The sequence below is a fragment of the Sphaerulina musiva genome (genome assembly GCF_000320565.1).
Source record: "Sphaerulina musiva SO2202 unplaced genomic scaffold SEPMUscaffold_2, whole genome shotgun sequence".
In the NCBI taxonomy this organism is placed as follows: domain Eukaryota; kingdom Fungi; phylum Ascomycota; class Dothideomycetes; order Mycosphaerellales; family Mycosphaerellaceae; genus Sphaerulina; species Sphaerulina musiva.
This window is the reverse complement of record NW_016017384.1, coordinates 434940-450294: the sequence shown is the minus strand read 5'-3', so window position 1 is coordinate 450294 and position 15355 is coordinate 434940. Positions and strand designations below refer to the sequence as shown.

Here is a 15355-nt window from a genome sequence, read left to right as displayed (position 1 = left end):
GGTACCTGTAGGTATCGCCCGTTCGTACGCCGTATAAATTCATCTCACTCTAAACCTCAGGCAGAAAAGTCCCCATATCAGCTATAGGTACCTCCTATAGTCAGACCCACTTCCCCAACCTTCTTCATCTACACCTGCCTATACAACTAACCTTCCTCCAAGGCAAATATGAATCGCAAACCAACCTACCCGTCCGATATACAAACCCAACTATAACCTACCTACCTAATCCATCATCTCACACCGCTAGCCGGCACAGCATTGGATTCTCAAACTACAGACGCTAATGGCTGTTTCCTCTAGTACTACAGTCTGTTCAAAGTCACATACCCTTGAAAACCTACCTACTGTCCTTGTTTTTTTTTCATAGCTAAGGTATATACAGTACCTAGGATGAGGGTAAGGGTAGTTTAGTAAGAATAATAAGGGTAAGGGAGGATTTTTACTTGCTATGTATGTCGCTTGCGAATGCGAATGCGAGTGTGTACGGTAGGTAGGTAAGGTAAGGTAAGGTAGGCAAGGTATTAAGATGCTCGGCTTGAACTGAGTAAGTGTATTGGACGGAGGAATAAGAGTTGCGAGTCTGATGAACTGTCTTTTTTTTTGTTTGTTTAGGACGCGATAATATACCTCGAGGCTATATGTACCTAAGGTACCTGTAAATGCAATACTTTTTGAGGTACCTAAGGTAGGTAATCATGCCACATGCATGTATTTTGAGAATCACATAGCGGTTGAGAAGCATGTAGTGCGATTTGTCGTTGTCTTTTTTTTTACTTCGTGTTTGGAGACTACCTTACCTAGAGGTAGGTAGGTTTACGGCACGGCCTACCTACTGAGACACGGAAGTCTGCTTGGTTACTAGTGATAGAAATACCTTCCGACGAGGTTGATGGAGGTTTAGGTCAGAAAGACGTGAACAGAAGGATCTGAAGCGTCCGATTGAAAGAAAGTGGGCACACCAGCTTTCGGACATTATAGAGTACGTTCTCGATACTCCGCAAGTCTCTGCTGTACACTTGCTCCATTCCACTTCTCCTGTGCCCCATCTTCATCTGCAGAAGTTTCCAAGACAGGCATACCCACCTGTTCAATCGTGAAACTCGAAGCAATGTTGCCCCATTTCGCAGCTTCCACCACGTCGAAGTTGGTCCTCACCAGGCCGACTGCAAGCCCACCGAGAAAACCGTTACCGCCACCGGTGGGATCCACGACACGGCTGGCGTCTGTATGGTATGCGGGTAGCCATAGTCTCTGTGTTGCTGATAGCACAAAACATCCTTCTGCTCCTGCACGAACAACAACAGCTCCTTGCTTGTCTGGTCCTATGCCCGCATCGAGCAATTGCTGAGCGTGGCTTTCGATGGCGGCTTTCGAGGGTCCCTCTAGAGGATGTGTGAAAGAGAACATTGCGGCCAGCTCTTCATGGTTGGGGCTAATTACATCTACATATCGGAGAGCTGTAAATGTATTGGGTAACTCTTCAGGTGTGCATAAATCCGGCACAGGTTCCCAGATGAACACCGGTCTCGACTGTTCTCGGATGCTGAGACTGTCGTGCATAGAGGCACGCTTAGAGATGACCCCATTCACTTGATCAATGGCCCGTAAAGGACTGCAGATCAGGTGGAATGATCGCGCTAGTGCAAGATCCGAAGTCAAATCGTCCGCTGTCAAACGTTTCTTCTCAGTCAGGTACTTGAAGGCGCGATGCTGGTTACCAGAGTATCCATTCCAGCCGCGCGTGGTCGGTGCAGCTCTGTCTCTGATGAGCGCCCCAGTTTTCCACGAGCGGATGGTTGCGCGCAATTCATCTGGAAAGTCATTGCCAGCATCCACTATCCAGCCAACGGAGTGTGAATGCGGAGGCGGGGAGAAAAGGCGAGCACCACTAGAAATGAGCAGTCAGAGGTAAGCTGGAGTCTTGAATATGCCATTTGAGAACCATGATGGGCTCAGTTTCGAGCCTACCGCCGAGGCGAACACGTTAGGCCGAAATACGAGAATCTACGCTATTTCATCCAGCAGCCGCCGGGTCAACTCACATTGCACTGTACGTTCCCGCGCCCCCTATAACATTGAGTTGGGGTTCTTGGTTTGGTGCTTCCTTGGGAGGGTGGATCTCGTCAATGATGAACATGCCAAGAGTACAAAAGTCGATAGGGACTGTCCGCTTTGTTGAGGATGTCATGACGAAGAGTTTTGAGCGCGATACTGTTAAAGAAGAGTCCGCCTCACCTCACTCACCAGACCAGGTCGTTGCTGGACTTCACCTCACATGATGTGCACATGTGGAGGTATCGCAACTTCCAAAGTCGCCGGGTGGCACTTCGGGAGTATCCGTCGCATCGGGCCGAATCGATATGAAATACTCGTATTCACCAAACGCGCCTATACGGTATACCTGAGCTTGAAGTGCTTCTTACATTGAGCCAACGAGTTTAGCATAATCCTTCCCTCCTGTTGGGGGAGCCTGTAAAACGAATGCCACCCTCCTGCATACCTGAAGCAACCGGAAGCTAGAGAATGCAACGTACTTGTGGAGAGATTCCATTCTGCGAAAGAGCTATGGACGCCGTACCAAGACACACATGTTTACTTCCCGGTAACCTCCTCGTCATACACAAACCACAGGATTTAGTTGACTACGTATGAGCTATGGCAGTACAAGAAAGAGATGATAATAGGACTGGAAATGCTTCAGTACTGCCGCTATACTGTCTGAAAGTGTAACGAGACTTACTCCCAGTCAATTTTCTCTTCTACACACAGTCTCGGCGCTACTTGGCCAGCATGAGCAACGACAGCGATGATGCACTATGAAAACCGGAGAAGCGCAAAAGAGTGGTGCCAAGGCAACGCAGGAAGAAATGCTGATCTTGTGGGAGGATACCTTCCAGAGGTCCTGGACGAAAACGCATTCGAAAACAGACAGATTGAGACCACTCCGTCCAGTACTGTCCCGACAAAGCATTCAAAGTAAATACGCCCCGCATTTTATCCGAAGATAATCGAGCGCTGATACGCGGAAGAAACCAGGGTGGTTGGGTGAAAAAGAGCGCCCTCGTCTGCCATTGTGGCTCCTTGCTATCACACTCCAAGGGCCCTTTCAAGCTTTCGTATTCTTTTCACTTCTGCTCTTCTGGATATGCGCCCGGATAGAACAAAGGTTCATCGTAGAAAGCGAATTTGGCGAGGCCACTTCTCTTCTTTTCGCTGTTGTCGGTGCGCTTCACGATTTGCACTCCGGCAGGTGTGTCAACTTCAGCTGCCCGTGGCTTCAAATCCTGGCCCGTCTTGATGCCGCCTACCAAGCAGGTTAACAGACTTACGCCAGACGTCGAACCTGCGCCGCGTTGAAACATACCTTCTATTGGTAGTGCGGCAGCTATCGCTAGCAGCGAAAATAGTGTCCAGGCGCCTTGCATCTCGTGCTATTGAACGTGTGATCGATGGTGTAGTTAGGAGCCTCCGGAGTCTTTGTGCTGCTATTGTTGAAAACCAGAAGAGAAGGGGTCTATATATATTATACATCACGGCCTCGGTAGCGATGTGCGCTTCTTCCGCATCCCCAGACAGTTACTGGCGTACACGCGCATTCCAGGATCGGCAGATGTCCCATGCGGGCCATGCGACAATTCTGCCTGCAGAAATCCAGCCTTGTGTGGCCCATTACCAGCCATCAGTTGCAGCGGTATGCTACAGTAAGCCAGGCTACCACAGCAGTGACGATACCACCTCTCGGTGACATAGATTGTAAGCGAGGACGCGGTTCACATTATGCTTCGATCTTCAGTGCATGTCCCATGATCACAGTAATCGTATAGCCCAAGGCCCTGTCCTTGCACAGACAGACCTTCCAGCCCATCGCTCTACTCTGCTGGAAGAGCGAACCAACATTGGCGTGACTTCCAGTTCATGCGGCGTGTATAAATCTTTGGTGCTAACAACTTCACATGTTCGAATTTCTCTGTTGTGGGAAGGGTTTGAACGCCAATACAGAGGAGATGGTGACCTCAGTTCTGTGCAGAAATTGAGCAGTGTTGGCTCACTGATGTGCGATCACAGGGATTGCTCCTCTCGCGCTTGTCAGGTACTCCTCATTCTTGTCCGGACCCTCCGCCCTCCGGGGCGCTGAGCATGGCCACGATCGAGGGCTATGGCCGCTATGGTAGCTGTGGTCTCCATTCGCCAGTGCGAAAAATCAGTCTACATATCCTGCTCTGCGCCTGAGTATACGGGCCAGTTCAAGGACATGTGCAGGGTGCAGCGTGGATAAAAGTCTGTCTCAAGGGACGTATCCTAGGTATCGATTGATTCTCCAGATACCAGAGATCGAGAGGTCGCGGCTGGAGAGAATGGAAAGCATGGGATGTTCTATGAGCGAGGCGCTAATCCCGATTGGGATAGCGATAAAGCAAAATTACACTTCACGCAGGTAAGTGATGCAGCGTTGCCAAGCTACTAGGTTCATACACCATACTTTCGTGAGTTTCGTCCTCGTCTCACACCCGAGAACAACAGAGCAGGTCGTGGACTCGTGGTACAACAGCCCTGCTATGTATGTACACCGAACCCGACGCTCCAAGCCGCAACTAGGTCGACAACAGTGGGAGAAGTCCCCCTGAACCAACTGGGATGGCCAGCATCCAAGGACACCTCGTCCGCCCAGTGCTCTGTCCTGGGAAGAAATCAAAGGGTCATCAGCCCAGGGTGGACAAGGGCGGCGCGCAACTACCACAGTTATTGATTTTTCCGCGGACAGCTGATGACTCTGTCTTGCAATCAATAGCCAGACTATCCGAAATCGGCTCCTACAACGTGAAGTCGTAGACTTGTCGGTGAAGACAACAACTGCTGCAGCCTTTTTCGATCCCATTCGTGACATCTCAGGCCCAGGCACGACTTGCCATCATTGTGACGTAAACACGGAATACATGACTCCCACCAGATACTCAGATGTTTCTACTGGCGACGCTCTACCCATCGACGTAGAGTCCCATGCGTCGTGCAACAGCAAGGAATCATCGAAGCCACTACTCGGACACGTCGCAAGAGGCCAGAGCCCTCGTCAATGGAGAAATGTTGTCTTGTACATCGGCACGCACTTGGCAGTCGCAGTCATAACCGCGTTTCTCGTTGCTTCGTTATCAAGAAAACAATCTGACGACTTTCTTCTTCCATGTGGGTAGACCTTCTAGCAGACCGAAGCTGCTTTCGAGCCTAGACTGATAAGTTTCTCAGCTCCGATTCCTCGTGATGTGAACCGGACGCCATACATTGCCTCCTTCGACCTGCCTTTCCTGAAGCACAATATATATCGACAGCCACCAAGCCCTGAAGTCGATGCCGCGTGGGATGACCTAGGCGCCTCGTGTATGTTACGCCCCTGGGGCTCTGGACACTTCGGCTTACACGTCAAGCAGTAGAGAATGTCTTGGTGTCCCAAGAGGATGCTCTCAAGGCGGGTCTTCGTCCTGAAATGGCCCATCTCAATCCCGAGTATGGAGCTGAATACCCCGTTCACGTGGAAGCCATTCACGGTATCCACTGCTTGGTTAGTGATACTACTTCGCTGTGTGTCCACCATGCTGGTATACTAAGTTCTTGCAGAACAACCTACGCAGGTCACTATACTGGAATTACGAATATTACCGCGACACTGGTATTGGAGGATACAACATCTCTGATAGCCGTCTGAGAATACACACGACACATTGTCTCGACGCTATTCGCCAGCGATTGATGTGTGCCGGTGAGTGCAACGCACCTCGTCACCCACTACTTCACAATATATATATACATGTACGCTCGATTCCGCTAACATGGTCGCGTAGCGGATGTGGGACTCGTGGGAAGTTCCTGGTATCGTTTGTATAACGGAGAACTTCGCCCGCTACCAGACTTCAATTATCCTCGAGTTTGCAGGAATTATACAGAGGTGCTGGAATGGACGCGATCACGCCAGATAACAAGCAACGATTTCCTCAGCTCACCGGATGACTGGATCGCTCGACCAGTGGGCGATGAGCCTTGGATCAAGCCATGGATATAGATAATAATTACAAATGAAAATATCAAGAACTCCGAGTGAAAGCGTTTGTACCTAGCCTTTAATCCTGTGCATACTTCTCCATTTAGGTGTAGCAAACAGTAGGCGAACTCCTCGGGCCTGGAGAACCATATAAGCGATGAGCTCCTAGCCCGTCCTTTCGTGTAGTAGTGCGTCGAAGACAAAGCAAGAACTCTCTTCCACGGTATACTGTATGTAGACCCTTGTGGCCGTTGTAGCCTGCCTCACGCTACTGCCAAGATCCTTGTGGTATATCCGCACGACGAGCACAATGCCGAGAACACGAGCAGCTTCTTCCGGCATCGCGTGATCATGATGGTTTCTCCAATCTCCACTCGAGATAACACTGAAAGAGGTGTGAAGATGAGGATGGGAATGAAGCACAAAGCTGCTTTGTCAGGGTTTTCACAAGCAAGCGTCCGCATTCGGCAAGGTGCAAACAAGGGTTGTGTCTCGGCTGCGAGTGAGGTAGAACTAAAGGGCCAGGCCCAGGGAGGGTACAGTACGACGTGGAGTTGAAACAACCACAGGCCACAGGGCATACCTGATCTCCATCATTCTTCACGGCGCCCGGCACCTCATCATCATCAACATCACTAACACCGCCTCGAGCTTCACCACTGCACTTCACAACTCACGTGAGACATACCTCTAGACGAAAGGAGTACCGAAGCTGTCCGTCCGCTCCCCGCGCACATCCTTGCTGTCAGCCCCGTTCCTGGTTGGGTACCGCCGTCACGAGTGCACGAGACGACGCAACGCAACGCACGCACGCACGCCAGCGGCAGCGCGCAGTGTGAAAGTGCAGGACAGTATGGCTACCGCCACGGGAATGCACAACTTGACCACTTTGATCAAGAGGTACGTCGACATCACCACTTCACTTCCTCTGCATCTACTACTACCTCTCTCTCCACCGCTCCGCCTTCTCTATCTCTATCCCCCACTCCCATCACAATGTCGGCGGCCATGGACAGCAAGGCGCACTTCGGCAGTGGCAGCCCCGTGGCCGTGGTCCCATCGACAAATCCGCTGAGTGCGCTTCTTCGCAGGCTCGAGGCAGCAACCTCTCGACTAGAGGACATCGCCGCTTCCTCACAGGCATATGACGGCCTTCCCCGAGCAGATGGCACAGGATGGGACAATTCTAACGCTGCTGCGGGCACGACCGCTGTACCGAGTGCTCCAGAGCTGCCCTCCGCGACCCCCTCCGTCTCCCAGCAAACGATCAAGGCAGTCGAACCCCTGCCGGCCCCGATCAGCGACATGGACGCCATCATTGGCAGCGAAGTGACGGCCTTCTTGCAGGCAGCAAAAGGCCTGGACCCGTTGGTGGAAGAGCAGGCAGCAGCAGTTGCTAAGGGCTTTGCTGATCAGAGAAAGTTTTTGCTGGTGACTACGAAAGCGAAGCGTCCCGATCCACAGTCTCAGACCTTCATGGAGCTCCTGAAAGACCTCCAGCAAGACTTGGGCACGGCAGGAGACATCAAAGACAGCAATCGCGGGTCTCCCGTGAAAGAGCACCTGGCCATGATTGCAGAGGGTATCAGTACGCTGCAATGGCTGGTCATGGATGGCAAGCCAGCAGACGTGGTCGGAGAGATGATAGGCGGCGCGCAGATGTACGGAAATAGGATCCTGAAGACTCATAAGGAGGGCGATCAGGCACATGTGACGTTCGTGCGCTCCTACTATACTCTGCTCACAGCACTGAAAGAGTACATTAAGAAGCACTATCCGACTGGTGTGACATGGAACTCTACGGGCATCGATCCGGCACAGGCGATGCGGGAAGCCGACGAGGTGCCCACCACGAACGGCACTGCGCCTCCAGCACCTTCAGCAGGTGGCCCGGCTCCTCCGCCACCTCCACCGCTCCCCAAATTTGACAATGTCCCGCCTCCGCCTCCCCCACCAGGTGGTGCTCCGGTTCCTGCTAAGAGCGGAAGCGACATGGGCGCAGTCTTCGATCAGCTGAACAGGGGAGAGTCTGTAACCAGCGGGCTGAAGAAGGTCGACAAGAGCCAGATGACACACAAGAATCCCACGTTACGCGCGAGCTCGGCTGTGCCTGGCGATATCAGCAGGTCCAAGAGCCCTGGCCCGTCGATCAAGCCCAAGCCCGGAAGTCTACGGCAAAACAGCACCTCGTCGTCGAAACCGGCGCCGAAGCAAGGCAAGAAAGAGTTGGATGGTAATAAGTGGCTGATCGAGAACTTCGATTCTCCTCCAGCGCCGATAGAGGTCGAAGTCAGCATGACACAATCCATCTTGATCACAAAATGCAAAAACACGACCATCATACTCAAGGGCAAGGCCAATGCCGTGTCGATTGACAACTGCCCGAGGTTGCAGATATTGGCAGACACGCTCGTCTCTTCGGTGGATGTGATTAAGAGCCCCAACTTTGCGATACAAATCACCAACACTGTTCCTACCATTCAGCTGGACCAGGTTGATGGAGCGAGCATCTACCTGGGAGCCGAGAGTCTGGCTACAGAGGTCTACACGAGCAAGTGCAGCTCCATCAACGTCATTTTACCGCCTACTGCAGATGAGGATGACAGCAAGGAGGCTCCTTTGCCTGAGCAGATGAGGAGCTTTGTGCGGAATGGCAAGCTTGTCAGTGAAATTGTCGAGCATGCTGGGTAGTCGTGGTTGAGGAGATGTAACATTGTAGCAATATGTACTGGTACGTGAAATCAAATCTACTGCATAGAACACGTACCCAACCACCGTTTCCTCTCTCTCTCTCTCTCTCTCTCTTTACTTGTGCATGCTGAGCGTTCTCCATTGTCGCAGAGAGCTCCTACGCCCCACAAGCCCTCTCTGAGTGCCACAGCCGGAGATTGGTAGAGGAGTGAAGATGCTACAACAAGAACTCTCATCAGGCCTCCAACCTCCTCCTCCTCCTCACATAATATTCCTCGCCTTCTCCACCGTCCCCCTCTCCCCCACCTCCCTCGCAACCTTCAACAACCTCCTCGTCTCATCCCTCTTCATCTCCACGCGCTCCTCAAATTTCCCCTCCTCATTCCACTTCTCCACACCATCCAAATAGCGATACACGACTCTCGAATCCAAATCCCGATACCTCTCATCCCGACTCGCTTCCTCATATACCTTCAACCCAAGACCTCCCAGCGCCAAAGTCGCACCAACGTGCTCGGCAATTTCGACGGCAAGTCCAAAATCCTTCTTCATGAGTTGTACGCGAAATCCGCCTTGATAATTCTGACTCGCGGGAGCCGTGGGACAGAGACCGGGGACGGGATTCCAGTCGTCGCAAATAGCGCTTTGGGCGGTCGAAGTGTGGAAGATGTTAGCGAGGATGCGAGGGTCCATTCCGGAGCGGATGCCGATGTTCATGGCTTCGGAGACGGCGATGGCGATGAGGCCTGAACAGTAATTGTTGCAGAGTTTGGCCGTGAGGCCGAGAGAGGGTCCGCCGGCGGGGAAGATGGCTGACGGGTTGCCCATGAGACGGAATAGGGCGTCGAGGAGAGGGAGGTGAGGGTCGCTTTGGCTGCAGCCGAGCATGAATGTTAATGTGCCCTTTTCGGCGCCGAGGACGCCGCCTGAGACGGGGGCGTCGTAGAAGGTGGCTTGTGGGTGGGTGGAGAGGGTGGCTTCGCGGACGGCGAGGGAGGAGGCAGTGTCGATTGTGGAGCAATCGATCAGGATTTTGGTGTTGAGGGAGGAGAGGAGGACGCCAGTTTCGGGGTCGAGGTATACTCGTTTGACGTGCGCACCTTCTGGTACCATGGAAAGGATTAGATCCTGAGTGATGGCAAGCAATGTTAGTAACCATTTTCTACCCGTCTCTTCACATCGCGGCCTCCTCGGAGTCGATACGAAACTTCTTGACGCTTTCCGTTCGTGATCTTTCACTTCCACCGCCGACTATGCCACCAGGCTTGCTATCACTTTAGCAGGCCAGAGCGCTAGCAGATCGGGAAGACTGTAGAAGGCACCCGAGAAGATCGCGATCCGAATCGATCATGGAAAATGTAAAGCATGAGACTGGGGAATTGCAGCGTATTCATACGGACTTATCTGCCACTTCTTTGCAGCTCGTGCATGCGTGTGCTCTTCCCTCTCCATCGTTCACAAATTTATCCACATTCTCCTGTACCACGTCGTAGACGTGAAAATGAGTGTCGCTGCTCATTTTCTTGACGAGATTGCGAGCCATGGGATAGCCCATCAGGCCAAGCCCGATCCAACCTATGGTTTTGGGAAGGTCTGCCATCTTGCAGATTCAGTCGCGAACAGTAGAAAGACAGCAATGAGGAGGCACCGACAACAAGTGAGAGCTTCCCCAGATGTCGTCGACTCTCTACAGCAGCATGGCATGTCTTTGGGTTTCGAACCCCGCGAACTGTGTCCGAGCTCGGAAGAGCTGCTGACGTCTGCGGCTCTGTTTCGGGACTATCGGAGTGACGGGTTGCGAGTTGAGACTCAGACGATTGAGCGGTTGGTCCAAAATTGTTGTTGCCGTCTGTGAAGAAGACTGGCCTCAGCCCAGCTCACTCATGGTCGTATCATCCCCCTCTGGACTCATATCGGCTCCACCAGTCGTAGTAGCCTTCTCTGTAGTCGAGCTTCTGGTGCCCCTGGGCGTCTCAATAGCTTTCATCACGGCATCTCCATCTTCAGGACCTAGTACGTTATCCAGAATATTATGGGCGGCTTCAGCAACTTCCTCTTCGATCCCAGCTTCGAGGACCAATTGCTCACTAAAGGCAACACGGGTAAGACTGACGAGGAACTTGTGGTAGCCACCATGCACTACATGCAGTTTTGGCACCACTTCCACTTCGTAGGTACGCAGTAAATGGTGAAGGATTCGCACAACCATGTTGATCGACTTGACGATGAGATCGTGACATTCGAGGCGCCCATCAGATCTGGGCTGCATGCCTACCGTAGGTCTGACCTGGTACAGTCGACTCATCTGGGCGTCAAGGAAGCGGATGAATCTTCCTATTGCGCTCTTCTGTTGGACTAAAAGTAATCCGCCATGATCGGTGTAGCACATCTTGTGGAACACATTGAGCACCTCAACGCGCAGCTCCAGCATCTCTTCGATGCTATACGGCTCTTCGTCCTTGGGAGCTTCAGGAGTCTCGAATAGCAAATTTGTCAATCGTTCCACTATGGCCTTTTCGACTTCGCGTTGCTTGAGAGGATCTGGTGAAATGATGCCGAACGTGGACTCAGCAGCCGATGTCGCCAGCATTTGCAACACCGCTGTAATTTGGCTTCGAGGTTGTGCTTTACCCAACATCTGCAAAGTAAAACCAAAGTCAAGCGTGCTCCAAAAAGTCCCAATGCAGTCAGCAGTCAGGTAAGCAGCACTACATAGCGAGTGCAAGAATTCCATGACTCTCTCGACGTCAAGCTCTTCCGCCAAGTTGTTGAACGCTTTGGCGTCCATGTTTGCAGCAAAATTTGGATTCTTGGACGCCCTGGAGATCGGCACGGCTATGAAGTCGATGGTCCGGCTGCAGAGTGGTATGACTTCTTCGAGTAACTGCGCTTTGACAAACGAACGCTCTGTCTCAAGTACGAAGCGCAGTAGATCCAGAATCATGTAGAAGGGGGCAAAGTACTTGTCCTCGAGACATTCTGACCAGAGTTTGAGTAGAGCTCTCGATACAATGAGTGGCAAATCGTCATCACCTGAAGCTGAACGATAGGAGATGTCGTGAATGAAGATGGAAGAGAGGGTCTTCCCAGGCTTCGAAGGGAAGCTGTACTTAGCTAGAGATTCCACAGTTGCCTCGTGTCCCTCGTGAGGGCTGTGGTTCAAGATGAGTTGCATGAGCTCGTACCTGGTATCTTTGATTACGACGGGTTCAGGGACAGTCGATGCGGTCGTTTGTTCTGTGCTCTCCGTGCGAAGGGCTTGCGGCGGCTGCGTGAAAGATAAAGCCACAGGACTATCATGTGCAGGCCTCTTACGCTTTGCACCGGTCTTTGGCGTTTGATCACCTCGAGACTTATCTCGGTTGAAGCTCCTGCTTGGGCTTGCCATGCGGACTTCGTCATCATCAAAGCCATCTCCACGAGCACCTCTTCGGCTTTTTCGTGGTGTTCCTTGCAGAGTGCTTTTGGGTCGGTTAGGACCATTGACTCTGTTCGCACGCTCAGCTTCACGCGCCAGGTCGTGCTGCAAGAACTTGTTATCCGTCTGCATCTTCTCGCGCTCCTTTCTTTGCATCTCAAGCTCGGCCTTTGTCTTTGCTGCTTCCTCGGCATGAAGTCTCTGCATGACAGATATCCGTGCTTCATACTGTTTCGTGATCTTCTCTTGGTTGCCACGCACTATGGCAAGTTCACCTTGCTTGACACGAGCTGCCTCTTTAGCCTGATGTTCCGACTGTCTCAGCCTGGCTTGCTCTGCCTCAAGCTCTGCGATACGCGCCTGCATAGCAGATAAGTCAATTGAAGGTCCTGCCTGCTGCGCAGACTGTGCGGGCTGTGGTTTCGGAACCAAGCTCCACTGACTGCCACCCAGCTCTTGGTCTGCAGCCGCAAAAGCTGCAGCTGTTTCAGCATCAAGCTCTGCTGGTTGCTTCGCACCATATCGGACAGTGGGGTTCTGTGGTTTATATGCCGATCTGCTCGGCCCCGGCCGTGAAGCCGGGTGTATGACCATAGATGGCTCATCGAGATCTATTACATCCTCATCATCGTAGCCATAGTCTGAAGAAGGTGGGCGTGGAGCGCTTGCTGGCGGCGCACTGGCGACCTTTGGCTGACTTGGCCGCGAGGGCTGTGGAGGCCGCCATGGCAGGTTCTTGCTCACACTGCCAGGACGATTGAGAGTTGCAGCGGTATGCGCCTGCTTCCGCAGTGGTGGCGGCGGTGCTGACACGACAGATGTGCTTCTGGTCGCCTGGGTGTTCCTCTGGACAGCGGCTTGCTCGAGCTGCTGCAGAGTGGCATCTGGAATACCGTCCAGATCATCGTCGCTGAAGAAATCATCGTCGTCCATCGCCGGGCGCTGAAGCCATGTCCTCGTCACGCTTCAAGCACCTGATACAGTCTCGCGACAGGGCGACGAAGTGGTTGTCAGGGAGAGTCTAGACTCCTAGAGACATTGTTGAGTTGAGGTGGATGCAGGCGCGCCTTATTAGGTAATACACCACGCGCGTAAATGACGCGAATTGAGATGGCCCTTTTGGGCCTTTTCGTTCTATATCATCATCTGATTCTGGGCTATCATCTAATACTACATGTATCTTGTTCACACAACCTTGTCTACTACAGCTAATTCTCCGAGTCAAAGGTCTACTGAGAGCAACGCCTCAGCCTTCAGTACGGTCGAAGACCCAAATTTCAACCAGGAAATTCGGCACATTTCTCCATCAACTTTGGCATATTGAAGCTCTTCACTCCTGTAATGCCCACTTTCAACAACCCATGATCGCTCAAAATCTCTTCCCTCCTCGCCACGAGCTCGTCCGCGTCCCAGTTTGCCCATATAAACCTGCCATGTAGAAATGCTGCAGCGGGCGAAGATAGCCAGAGAGCCATGTGTGCTGCAAGAGATGGATCGTCCCAGATTGGCAAGTCTTTGCCTCGACCTCCGCTTGCTCGCTCTACAGCAGAGGTGTACACGACTCCTGGATGGAGGCTGATGATTCGCATCGAAGGCTCAGGCACAATGTCAGCCAAGTGGCATAGGTAGTTTGAAAAGCCGGCTTTCGTCGAAGGATACCCGAGTGCTAGTCTGGGATGCGGGTAGGTTTGTAAGGCCGCTGACGAAATATCGATCAAGACCATGGGCCTTGCTGATGGGCCATGCTTCTGGTTCTGGAAGCGATGCAGGATATGCAGTTTGGCAATCACGTTCGCTTGAAAGAATCTAGCTACCTCGAGAGGATCCAGCTCGTTGATGTTGTCTGATGCAGCTGCATTGAGCACAAGAACATCAATCAAGGTCCCTGCTTCAGCAAGCTGTTGCCACAGACTCTCAATTTGGCCGATATCCGCAGCATCGGAGACAATTGAGCTGACATCGCAGCTAGGTACAATCTGCTTGAGGCTGGCCGTAGCAACATCAAGTTTCGCTTTGGACCGTGAGGAGATGATGACTGCTTTGGCGTTCGCTTCGCAGAATGCTTTGGCAATATCGAGGCCGACTCCTTCAGAGGCACCAATAATCAAGACTGTACGCCCAGTCTGGGTGTTGCCAGGGTTGCTTGGACTGATGGTAGCGTACGTGGTCCGCCGGAAGATCCGAGTGAAGTCAGTCATTTCGGCTCAAGGGCGTAAGGCAGTATGTGGTTTTGATGTTGAGACGTTGTGGTGAATGAGACGAGCGTATTAAAACGCGATTACCTCCTACCTCCTGCCTACCTAGGTATGTACGGTACCTTACATAGACTTGCCTTAATCAGCGCTGTGTTACTGTTACGCAATTGCGGTGGCGCTTTGAAGACACCGCACCGCAGCTGAAAAGGAGTAGAGCTGGTACCTTACCTCCTCGGTACCTTATAACGTGCCTCATGTGCGTCCGACTCATTAATAATGATTATAATGTACCTACCTTACCCGGTAAAGACATTCAGTGAGCAGAGTAAAATCGACATCTGTAATTGCAGCTCAGCAAAATTGCTTTGTCATGTATTGTGCTTGGCTCCACGAATCCAAACAATCGTAACCCTCTACTTCTCATCTACGGCGCCAGGTATCCCATAGAGGAACAAGCAAGCCCTGCAGTCCAGCAAAACCGCTATACAATAGCTTCATCCACCTGGAAGTACTCAAAGTAATCATCGTCTAGCTTACTGCTCTACAAATTCCTCACCATCTCGAACCCCATCCCAGCGTATTCTATAGAATCGCTCAATAGCAGCAGACGGACCCTCTTCCGGTTTTTTTTTTCCTTCATTCCCACACTGCCCTACTCCGTCTCGGCATTCTGAATCAACTTCATGACCTTGATCGCCTCCGTCTGCAATTTCTTCGCCTGTCCCTGAATTTCGGGAGCATAAGGGTTTGTAGCCGGATAGGGCTTATCGAGGACATCATTGTTGGTCAAGATGACCTTGTTGATAATCTTTCCGAGCTCTTTCTGCGATTTCCAGATTTCGACCTTGTCGTTGGCGGATGCGATGAGCTTGTTGCCTGCAATGACGACCTGGAGAGAAGTGAGAGGGTTGTGTTAGTGGAATATAATATTGATGATGAAAACAAGAGAGAGAGAGAGAGAGAGAGAGAGAGAGAGAGAGAGAGAGAGAGGGTGTGATAATGGCGCGAGTGGCTCTT

The 15355-nt window shown here is 52.0% G+C and overlaps 9 protein-coding genes across 9 annotated transcripts in view; 3 read left to right on the top strand and 6 right to left on the bottom strand.

Annotated features, from left to right (window-relative positions):
• Positions 1-757: 757 nt before the first annotated feature.
• Positions 758-2265, bottom strand: SEPMUDRAFT_146993 (Ribokinase-like protein). Its single transcript, XM_016904013.1, has 2 exons — positions 2046-2265; positions 758-1891 (listed from the first exon to the last, which is right to left on the bottom strand). Exons 1-2 carry the CDS (start codon positions 2189-2191, stop codon positions 976-978), a joined length of 1062 nt encoding a protein of 353 aa, XP_016763114.1. The 5' UTR covers positions 2192-2265; the 3' UTR covers positions 758-975.
• Positions 2266-3128: 863 nt separating this feature from the next.
• On the bottom strand, positions 3129-3428 carry SEPMUDRAFT_114121 (uncharacterized protein; the record flags this gene model as incomplete). Its single annotated transcript, XM_016901076.1, has 2 exons — positions 3129-3307; positions 3368-3428. 2 exons carry the CDS (start codon positions 3426-3428, stop codon positions 3129-3131), a joined length of 240 nt encoding a protein of 79 aa, XP_016763113.1.
• A 1207-nt stretch (positions 3429-4635) lies between these two features.
• Positions 4636-5056, top strand: SEPMUDRAFT_146992 (uncharacterized protein; the record flags this gene model as incomplete). The annotated part of the gene is made up of 1 exon (XM_016904012.1): positions 4636-5056. The coding sequence occupies one exon, from the start codon at positions 4639-4641 to the stop codon at positions 4831-4833; it is 195 nt and encodes a 64-aa protein (XP_016763112.1). The 3' UTR covers positions 4834-5056.
• Positions 4636-6055, top strand: SEPMUDRAFT_130763 (uncharacterized protein; the record flags this gene model as incomplete). The annotated part of the gene is made up of 5 exons (XM_016902373.1): positions 4636-5184; positions 5245-5376; positions 5427-5557; positions 5614-5755; positions 5838-6055. Exons 1-5 carry the CDS (start codon positions 4938-4940, stop codon positions 6053-6055), a joined length of 870 nt encoding a protein of 289 aa, XP_016763111.1. The 5' UTR covers positions 4636-4937.
• Positions 6056-6609: 554 nt separating this feature from the next.
• SEPMUDRAFT_146991 (CAP_N-domain-containing protein) lies at positions 6610-8798 on the top strand. Its single transcript, XM_016904011.1, has 2 exons — positions 6610-6934; positions 7126-8798. The coding sequence occupies exons 1-2, from the start codon at positions 6888-6890 to the stop codon at positions 8723-8725; spliced, it is 1647 nt and encodes a 548-aa protein (XP_016763110.1). The 5' UTR covers positions 6610-6887; the 3' UTR covers positions 8726-8798.
• A 19-nt stretch (positions 8799-8817) lies between these two features.
• On the bottom strand, positions 8818-11663 carry SEPMUDRAFT_146990 (NAD_binding_2-domain-containing protein). Its single transcript, XM_016904010.1, has 2 exons — positions 10126-11663; positions 8818-9854 (listed from the first exon to the last, which is right to left on the bottom strand). The coding sequence occupies exons 1-2, from the start codon at positions 10323-10325 to the stop codon at positions 8987-8989; spliced, it is 1068 nt and encodes a 355-aa protein (XP_016763109.1). The 5' UTR covers positions 10326-11663; the 3' UTR covers positions 8818-8986.
• Positions 11660-13135, bottom strand: SEPMUDRAFT_146988 (uncharacterized protein; the record flags this gene model as incomplete). Its single annotated transcript, XM_016904009.1, has 1 exon — positions 11660-13135. A coding segment is annotated over exon 1 (1416 nt), but the record flags the coding sequence as incomplete, so codon positions are not given.
• A 285-nt stretch (positions 13136-13420) lies between these two features.
• SEPMUDRAFT_59315 (NAD(P)-binding protein) lies at positions 13421-14399 on the bottom strand (the record flags this gene model as incomplete). Its single annotated transcript, XM_016909489.1, has 1 exon — positions 13421-14399. The coding sequence occupies exon 1, from the start codon at positions 14339-14341 to the stop codon at positions 13421-13423; it is 921 nt and encodes a 306-aa protein (XP_016763107.1). The 5' UTR covers positions 14342-14399.
• Positions 14400-14678: 279 nt separating this feature from the next.
• Positions 14679-15355, bottom strand: part of SEPMUDRAFT_146987 (uncharacterized protein) — a 2122-nt gene continuing 1445 nt past the window's right edge. The window contains exon 3 of the mRNA XM_016904008.1: positions 14679-15227. Within this exon, the coding sequence (XP_016763106.1) occupies positions 14991-15227 (237 nt within the window). The 3' untranslated portion in view covers positions 14679-14990. The remainder of the gene's footprint in view (positions 15228-15355) is intronic.